This window comes from Lytechinus pictus, chromosome 3 (genome assembly GCF_037042905.1).
Source record: "Lytechinus pictus isolate F3 Inbred chromosome 3, Lp3.0, whole genome shotgun sequence".
NCBI classification, from domain to species: Eukaryota; Metazoa; Echinodermata; class Echinoidea; order Temnopleuroida; family Toxopneustidae; genus Lytechinus; species Lytechinus pictus.
In genome coordinates, this window is record NC_087247.1 from 67,135,563 (window position 1) to 67,145,199 (window position 9,637).

At 39.7% G+C, this 9,637-nt stretch overlaps 1 protein-coding gene across 1 annotated transcript; it reads right to left on the minus strand.

The window, feature by feature from the left end:
* Positions 1 to 2,333: 2,333 nt before the first annotated feature.
* LOC129259741 (uncharacterized protein K02A2.6-like) lies at positions 2,334 to 6,503 on the minus strand. The gene has a single exon (XM_054898001.2). It carries the CDS (start codon positions 6,501 to 6,503, stop codon positions 2,334 to 2,336), a length of 4,170 nt encoding a protein of 1,389 aa, XP_054753976.2.
* Between the last annotated feature and the right edge of the window lie 3,134 nt (positions 6,504 to 9,637).

The following is a 9,637-nucleotide window of genomic DNA, read 5'->3' on the forward strand; positions in this document are numbered from 1 at the left end:
TCCAGTTTCACGTCAGAATATCAATAATTGTCTGCTCACGCTTCATGATCGCATTATTAATGATACCCAATTAACTATATCCTATTTATGATTTACAAAATATGAATAGAGTGTCCCGCTTTTAGGTCTGAAATCTAAATTTTCTACCTCTCGCGCTTCGCGCTCGCATCAATTGTTTAGTTACATACCTATCCCATTTATTAATACAAAAAGTGCTTAGAATGACCATTTTTAGGTCGGAATGTTAAAAAAATTTGCTCGCGCTTCGCGCTCGCATTATCGAAATATATACCGTCTTCGTGGGTAACTGTAAGCAGTCCTTAACAGGTCCCTTAACAGGTCCCCGATAATGCTAGAACAGGTAATACAAATTTCTGCTCGCGCTTGGCGTTCGCAGTAACCATCTAGTTACATACGAATCTTGTTCAGGATCACACATAACATTGCCCAGAATATTAAATTTTCAGGACAAAATACATAAAAGTAAAAAAAAAAAATCGCTCGCGCTTCGCGCTTGCACTTTTTATAAGGCTTATTTCATGTTAATGTTGTTTTATAAGAATAAAACTAAGAAGTGACTGATCGGGGAAAATATAGGTGAAGATAATTTCGGGCACCGTCCCCTATTGGCGAAAGTCGGATCCGCCCTTGTGACACATACACACACACACCGAAAAAATGGTGCCCCCCCTGAAAAAGCAAGGACCCCCCAGTGCCCCCCCAGGAAAAAAATCCTAGCTACGCCACTGCCCCTGGGTAACCTTTCCCATCTTCAGTGCCACTGCCAGACCTATACATCTAAACGTGTAAGGGGGGTGGGGTGGGCTGCAAAATGCAGGGCCGACGAGGACTGGAGGTGCCCATATATCCTTGTGTATTGGTAATTTTATGACCGAATGTATAATTTCTGCACGTTTCACATCATGTAAAAAGGCAAAATAATAATTGAAAAAATGTTCGCTCGCTTCCTCGCTCAAAATTTAAAAACTGTGAAGTTGATATTTGGGCAATGATTATCAGCCCCCCCTTGTCGCTTGCCCCCCCCCCCCCTGACGAAATATAACAGGTACGCCACTGCTCTGATTACAGACGAAATGTCATTAGTAAGGTCAAAGACATTCTCGCAGATAACAAATACCCTCCGCATATAGTTGATATAGACGGCTGCATTCCGGAATATGTCTTCAAAGTACCTTACAAATAGATTTTTAAATTCTTTTGTACCCATCTCAATAAGACTGTACAACTCAACTCCCGATGTTTGACACCAGTAACCTTTGATCTGTTTTGAAATTTTTTTGGATAAATAATACACTATCGAGAAGCAGAAGCAGAAGTAGTAGTACTAATAACAATATTAATAATGATGATGATAATAATAATAATAGATATATAATGATAATAATTTCATAACATTACTGTTATGTTTTAATTGGGTTCATCCAGCCGAATAATGACACATTAAAGTCTCAAGTTTTGCTTAACTCAAAATGTCTGTTGAATCTTTATTGCTCCTTCATTGTAGTCTCTGGTGTGTGTTGGGCAATCTCCACTTATGCATGTGTATACATAATACAGATTCATACATGTTGCTAGTCTGTACATGCATACCTTATTACACATTTATCTTATTCTTTCTTTCAAACCTTCATATATAACATTCCTCCCCCTTACATAAATGTACATGGGTAAAATTTTGAAATATAAAAGTTTCCACTTTCTGTGTTCCATGCAATTACGGCTTTATAATTTCAACCACTATTTCACTTCCATACTTCAACTGGCAATATTTCACTGTATGAAGTTTTAGTTATTTGGCTTCGAATTTCTCAATCCTCAGTATTCTGATTTAAAATAATCTCTGCAAAGTGTTCCTTACACTTGTATGTAATCAAACTTTCTGTTACAATTGTAAAATATAACAATCTCATAACACAACTTTAACAAACTTATTTCTTGTCATTAACTTCACTTTGAAGTAACCATTTATGCCTTAATTAATTTCTAACAAAACACATGTTTTTTCTTGTGTGTACTGTTAATAAACTGTTAAACTCTTTTTTCACCTTTAACAAAACATATATACCAAGTTACCATTCAACAACTAACTTTTCTTTGCTGTTAAATTCTTCCTTATTGTTATCCAAAATGCAAACAATTTTGGCTTGTATAATTCTTATCTTACTTCATGTTAATACCAACTTTATACCTTTCATGAATTACTGTCAGTTGCATGACACATTACAACATATTAAATCATTTTTTTTTTACATCTGAAACTAAATATAAGGCAACCTTTTAACTTTTGTACATAACAATTTGACCAAAATGCTTTACTTGCAGAAATACACCACATAATCCTGAAATCTTTTTGGTGTGCTCACATTTCTACGAGACATTCTTCTTTCTGGTTGTTTTGTGTCTATGTTTGCTGGCATATTTTGTTTTGTTTCTTTTGTATTTTCTTCATTTGTTTGTGTTGTTTCACTTTCTGAAGCATTCTCTGGCTCTAGATTAATGTCAGGCACAGGGAACACAACTGGTGGTTCCTCTGGAGGTTGGAAATCATTCCTTTCACTGTTGGCATGTTCACTGGATGGGGAATACTTCCTCATCTGGTCAATATGACGGCGGACAACTCTACCATCAGTCAGTTGTACATTGTACATGACTTCATTGATGACTTCAAATACTGTTCCATAAAGCCATGTTGTCCCTGAGCTGAAGTTCTTGACCATCACATGATCATTTACAGCAAAGACCCTTTCTTTGCTTCCTCTATCACCTGTTTTCTTCATGGTAGACTGTTTCCGTCTAACTGACTTGCTCAGATCTGGACGCAAATTGTCGAGTCTTGTGCGGACTTTCCTCTTGAACATCAGTTCACTGGGCGTCTTCCCTGTTGTTTCCTGTGGTGTGACTCTGTAGGTCAACAAGAACATTTGAAGTTTCTTTTCAAAGTCACTTCCTTGTCCCTTCTTCATTGCTGTTTTGACAGTTTGTACACCTCTCTCTGCAAGACCATTGCTGGCTGGGTGCTTGGGTGCTGTCTGGATATGGCAAATGTTGTTGTTATTCATCAGAGTGGCAAACTCTTCTGAAACAAATTGTGTGCCATTGTCTGTCACAACGGTCTCTGGTAATCCGTGTGTTGCAAACAATCGTCTAAGGGCGATCACTGTGGCATTGGCTGTGGCTCGCTTCACTCGAATAGCTTCGAGCCATTTGCTGTGCGCATCTACGACGATCAAGATATTCTCGTCACCAATGGAGGCATAGTCACAGTGGATCCTACTCCATGGCTTCTCAGGAAACTCCCACGGGTGTATGGGTACTGCTGCGGGGCTGTGCTGATTCTGTTGACAGCTTTCACAACATCTCACGTGTTGTTCCAATTGAGTGTCTATCTTGGGCCACCATACGTACGACCTGGCTAGTGACTTCATTTTCACGATCCCTGGGTGCGTACTATGTAACTCGTTCAGGATTCTCTCCTTCATTTCTAGGTTGTCAGGGATAATCACTCTAGATCCCCAAAGGATTATATCATCTTCTATGGACAACTCGTCCTTCTTACTTGCGAAGGGCTTCAGTTCATCTGGCAGATTTCTTGTTGCTGGCCATCCATTCAGGATATGATGCTTTACTTTGGACAGTACTCTGTCTTTCTTGGTGGCACGTTTCACCTCCTGTGCATCAACAGGGCGTGTTTCAAGGTCATTAAGCATGTTGATTCGGGGCATTGGTGCTTCATCTAGCTCTGCGAGCTCTGGATGATTCCATGAAGTTTCTTCTCCCCGGAGTGGTAGGCGAGACAATGCATCTGCGTTTTGGTGCTTCTTTCCTTCACGGTGTACTATCTTGTAGCTGTATGCCGACAAGATCATGTGCCATCTTGCAACACGAGCCGAGGCCATCGGGCTCGCTGGTTTGCGGTCTCCAAAGAGTCCCATCAACGGCTTGTGGTCTGTCACAATCGTAAATGACCTTCCATGAAGTTGCTTGTGGAATTTCTTCAGTCCGAAGATTATCGACAGACTCTCCTTTTCATACTGCGCATAGTTGACTTCACTTGGCTTGAGGGTACGTGAAGCAAAGGCTATGGGGTGTTCTTGTCCGTCTGATTCCACATGGCTTATCACCGCACCTAATCCATATGGGCTGGCATCTGTCTGTAACAGAATGGATTTGGCTGGATCATAATGCGTCAGAATGGTGTCAGTCTGTAGTAGACGCTTTGATTTCTGGAATGCTTTTTCCTGATTCTTTCCCCACTTGAACTTAGGGTCAGGCTGGCTGCTTCTCTTCCCACTGGAGGTTGATCTGAATTCTGCTTTCAGCATTTCAGTCAAGTGCACAATCTCCTGGGATAGGTTGGGTATAAATTTGCGATAATATCCAAGTAAACCAAGATAAGCCTGGAGTTGGCTTTGATTCACTGGGCGTTCTGCCTGGCGTATGGCATCAAGTTTGTCTTGAAGAGGCCGGAGACCTTTCTTGTCAAGGCGATGACCAAGGTAGTCAACCGAGTCTTTCATCAGTTCGCACTTCTCCTTCTTCAAGCGTAAACCATTGCTTTCTAGTCTTGAAAGAACCGCTTCCAGGTTTCTCAGATGATCTTCATCAGTCTTGCCACTGATAATTATGTCATCAAGATATGGCTTGCACATAGGGATGTCTGCCAAGAGGCTCTCCATAGTCCTCTGAAACATAGCTGGAGCGCTTGCTATCCCAAAAGGTAGTCTTGTATACTCAAAGAGACCTCTATGTGTGTTGATTGTAGTGTACTTGCGGGCTTCTGGATCTAATTCTATCTGATGATAGGCGTGACTTAAATCCAGCTTGGTGAATCTTTCTCCACCTTCAAGTTCCTGTAGGAGGTCTTCCAGAGTCGGCAGGGGATACTGTTCTACCTTCAGGACTTTGTTTGCAGTTAGCTTGTAATTACCACAGATTCTCATCCGTCCATCTGGCTTAGGGACTGCAATGATTGGGCATGCAAAATCTGCGGTCTTCACTGGCTTGATGATGCCGTCCTCCAACAAGCTATCTAATGCTTTGTCTATCTGCTTCCTGGCAGCATAGGAAACAGGGGCTGCTTTGTAGAACTTTGGGTCATTGTTCTCTTCTTGAGGATACACTTTGGCCTGGTATCCTATCAGTTGTCCGACTGAACTATCATCAAACAACTCCGCATGCTTTTTGACTACATCTTGCATAACATCTTGCAAATTATGCATACTGCTGGGGCTTGCTTCTGCAATATGGTTGGCTAACTGTGCTAACAGTTGTGGATACTTCTGTAACCAGTCCCTTCCAATCAGGCTGGCACCTTGTTGGACAACAACTAGCTTCAGCTTGTCTGGCTTCATCTGTGTTTCAAGCTGAACATCAACTGTGGCTTCACCAGAAATGTCTAATTTCCCTTCTGTATAGGATTTGAGTCTAATGTTACTGGAAGTTAGCTTGGAATCTTTGCTGATTCTACTGTACACTGCCTTTGAAACAATAGACCACGGACTTCCAGTATCAATTTCGAGCTGTACTTCTGCGCCATTCACTATCACAGTAGTCATATATGGATCAGAATTTGATAATCTGTAAATCGATTCGTCTTCCAGATGATCAATTTTTCCTTCTTTGGAGTTTGATGCAGAGTCCTCATCATCTAAGTGATGTGCTTTCTTTGAAGATTGTGTTTTCTTTTGATAGAATTTCTGCTGGTAGGCTTTCACTAGTTCACACTGGCTTTTCGTGTGACCAGTTTTTGAACATTTGTAGCACTGTTCGTCGCGAAATTTACAAGTCGCTGGCTCATGGCTGCTACCACCACATCTCCAACATCTCTTTGGGCTTGGAGTAGAACGCTTGTCCTTGGACTTAATAACCGTCTTTGCTGGAGTCCTATACTGTTGTTCAGCGGTCACCTTCCTTTGAAGTTTATGAACCGATGTAGGATCATCATGTGGCTTTTGTATCTGCTTGATCTGTTCCACATCTTGCTTCGCTACTTCCATTGCTGTCGCAATGTTGACTGCTTTTTCAAAAGTCAACTGGGGCATTCCCAATAGCTTTCGTTGTATGTTGACATCTGAACATCCTACTACTAGTCTGTCTCTCAACATGTTCTCAAGTTCTTTGAAGTTGCAACCATCGCTAAGCTGTCTGAGCTTTGCTAAGAACTGAGGGATTGTTTCATTTGTTTGCTGAGTGCATGTGTAAAATCTATATCTTTGCACAATTTCTGTAGGCTTTGGCGAGTAGTGTGTAGTCAGTGCATCTTTACATTCTTTGTATGTTTTTGCTAATGGCTTATCTGGCTGTAACAGTGCACGAAGGGTGTGATAACCTTTGCTACCTAATCCTGTTAAGAACAATGCTTTTTGCTTTTCATCTGATTTTATGTCATTAGAAGTGAACCATGCCTCTAAGACTTCGGTCCATTCTTCAAATGTGTAACCAGAATCTAACTGGGGGGCATTCCCAATGACTTGATTAGCCATCATGGGTACTTGACTAGTACTTACACTTAACAGAATAACAACATAGGCTGTAGGTATACACTGTAAAATACTTCTACTAGACCTGCATAGGCTTAGTCTATATCAACTAGGCCTGGTCTTAAGACTACACTCTCGCAATGTGGCTATTACTCACACTCAATAACTTAATAACCGTGTGCAGCTAGATTATGAATTCCTGTACGTGCAACATGCACTCTAGTTTCATACAAAATTACAGGGCTGCTGTATTTATAGGGCTAGACCAATGTGACAGTACACTATTTGGTCCTATGCTTTTCACACTAGTGTGATCAATGCACATTTCTTGTACCTAGACTCTATTGATCACTCAATTTATCAAACAGGTCCTGGTCCTGATAATATTGGACTAAATTCTTTTAGTTCTTGGTCCTAGCAAGTTAGACCAACTTCAATTCGTTCCTGGTCCTAGCAACTGAACCAATACTAGTAGATATAGATCTAGACTAACTCTTCAGGTCTCAAGGTTCAAACTTATAGGTCCTGGACCTTAATAGTCAGGCTATGTAAGTTAGACTAGCTCAATAGACAAACTATACATCTATCATGACATGGCAATGGACTTAGACCTCTTTGATAATCGGCAACATTAATTTTTGTACCAAAAGCTTACCATTTGTTACCTTAAGCTAGGCACTGGAACTGTATCTAAATGCTTGTGTTGGCTCACCTGCAATTAATGCTCGTTTTAGCACAATAGCATTAAATTCAATGGTCACTCAAATACATTTCATAAATTTAATGCATCAAATATCAAGCATAAACTGAGTTCAAAGTCTTTACACTGAGTCCATTCAGTTATCATTCAAGTCTAGAGTCTTGCTTGCAAAGTTTCAGTTTCAATGTTTTATCCATTCATTGTGTAAACACTGTTCTGAGGCTGAGCTTGATTCATCCTTCAGAGTTCAGGCTTGACTGGACCTGGGCTGGACCGGGCAGGGTCATGGGCTGTGCGAGGCTTGGCAGGGCCTGGCGGCTGGGCTGGACCGGGCAGGGTCACTCTTAGTAAGTGCAAGACTTGGCTTCGACCTGGCGGCTGGGCTAGGTCGCATCTGCACTGGGCTGGGCTGAGCCTGGAGCAAGGCTGGTCTGGATTAGGCTGAGACTGGACCAAGGCTGGGCTGGTTTAGGCTGAGACTGGACCAACAATTGGCTGGGCTAGGCTGCGACTGGTCCTGTACTGATCAGGCTGGATCAAAAGTTCATAAACAGATGCTAGGGCTTGGGCTGTCGTGTAGAGACTAGAGTTCTTTGGCTTTGCTGGTTCCAATTTCAATAGGCTAAATTCTACACGGGAACTGGGCTTCACTTCAGTCTAGACTGTTTGCTAGTCCTGGTCTAATTCAAAATGGCTGACAAGTGTAAATTATGGTTTAGCTACCTATTCTGACTGTGGCTGACAGCTGCATAGCGTCCATAATACACCACTACAATAAATCAATATGACTTATAACTGCATAGCGTCCATACACAGATTTTCATACCTGGGACTGTAGATAGATATGGCACTGACTGTATCACACAAAATTGTTTCACAATCCAAAATTGTAATCCATCCACATCCACTATTTTCCTGGGGCTCAGGCAAAATTATTCAATACAGTTGATCCCTAGCATATCCCGCATCTCGTCGCCAAATTTTGTTATGTTTTAATTGGGTTCATCCAGTCGAATAATGACACATTAAAGTCTCAAGTTTTGCTTAACTCAAAATGTCTGTTGAATCTTTATTGCTCCTTCATTGTACAGTCTCTGGTGTGTGTTGGGCAATCTCCACTTATGCATGTGTATACATAATACAGATTCATACATGTTGCTAGTCTGTACATGCATACCTTATTACACATTTATCTTATTCTTTCTTTCAAACCTTCATATATAACAATTACATTTTAGATAATCTAGACTCTAGTCATTTTACAAGGACCAGTTAATTTCTTAGGTGTCCTGTATAGAATATAGTTCAAAATGTATCTCGTTCTTGCTTCATAGATTGGTGGTACAACGCTGTGCTAAGTTGCAATGAAACTTAACATATTTTGTACGCCATGATAATAATAATAATTGATAGAATAATGACAGGGCCTATCAAGAACTATAATGGTAATATTAATTCATTGATCATGTTAATAATGATAATAATAATATAAAAATAATAACATTAATAATATGTATAGTAAAATTAATAAGAACTATAATGATATTGTTGTTGTTGTACTTTAAGTGTATCAGGCTATATAATATTTATAGTAATGTAATGTAATGGTATTACTGAAAATAACTAGAACTAGACCTAATTCTTTATTCTGTTCTGGTTTTAACAGAAGATTTTGTAAACACAAGCTGGAGCGAAGGGATTGGTGAGTGAATCGACAGTGGAAGATGGCAATATAGCGGTGTGCAATATCAAAATATGTTTAATTAATATAACTTTAAGGTAGGAACAGAGTTACTAAATTACATATGAACTTACGTTTTAATACTCTTATTTAATTACAGTCTTTGATTTTCATGTACTGGTAAATCTTGTGCTTTTGTCAAATTTCAAAAGCACAAAATTTACAAAAGTTTTGATGTAATACTTATATAGACCATGCAGTAGATTATACCATTTTCTCTCTGTAGACTTCTTACGCTGTTCTCTTCTCTTTCCTTCTTTTACTATTCTGTTCCATCAGTCATCTTACCTTTCACCCCTCTACCTATTTTTCTTCTCATCTAGATCCACTCATTCAATGACCACGGTTATGATATAATAACCTTGTTCTCAGTTACATCTCCATGTGTGGCAAAATAAGGGTGGCAATTTTGGCTTATTTTCTCTTTGTCTATGGGACAAATGCTTGATTTTCTTACACTGTCAGTTTTCAATACAGCTATTTATCATGTAACTTGGCTCTTATGTAAATTTGATTCTTTAAATAATTTTTTTCTTAATTAAAAATAGAGATTGAAAAATGAAAATTTTCTTGCCATATTACTTTCCACCAATAGAGGGCGTACACACAAATATGCCCCAAATTCAAGTTTTTGAGCGCTCTGGTGAATACAAAAATTATTCCCAAGTTACTAATGAAAAATAAATTGCAACTGTA

Bases quoted from the DNA above. Each gene is read 5' to 3' on its own strand.
- LOC129259741 (XM_054898001.2), bottom strand. From the start codon at position 6,503: ATGGCTAATCAAGTCATTGGGAATGCCCCCCAGTTAGATTCTGGTTAC.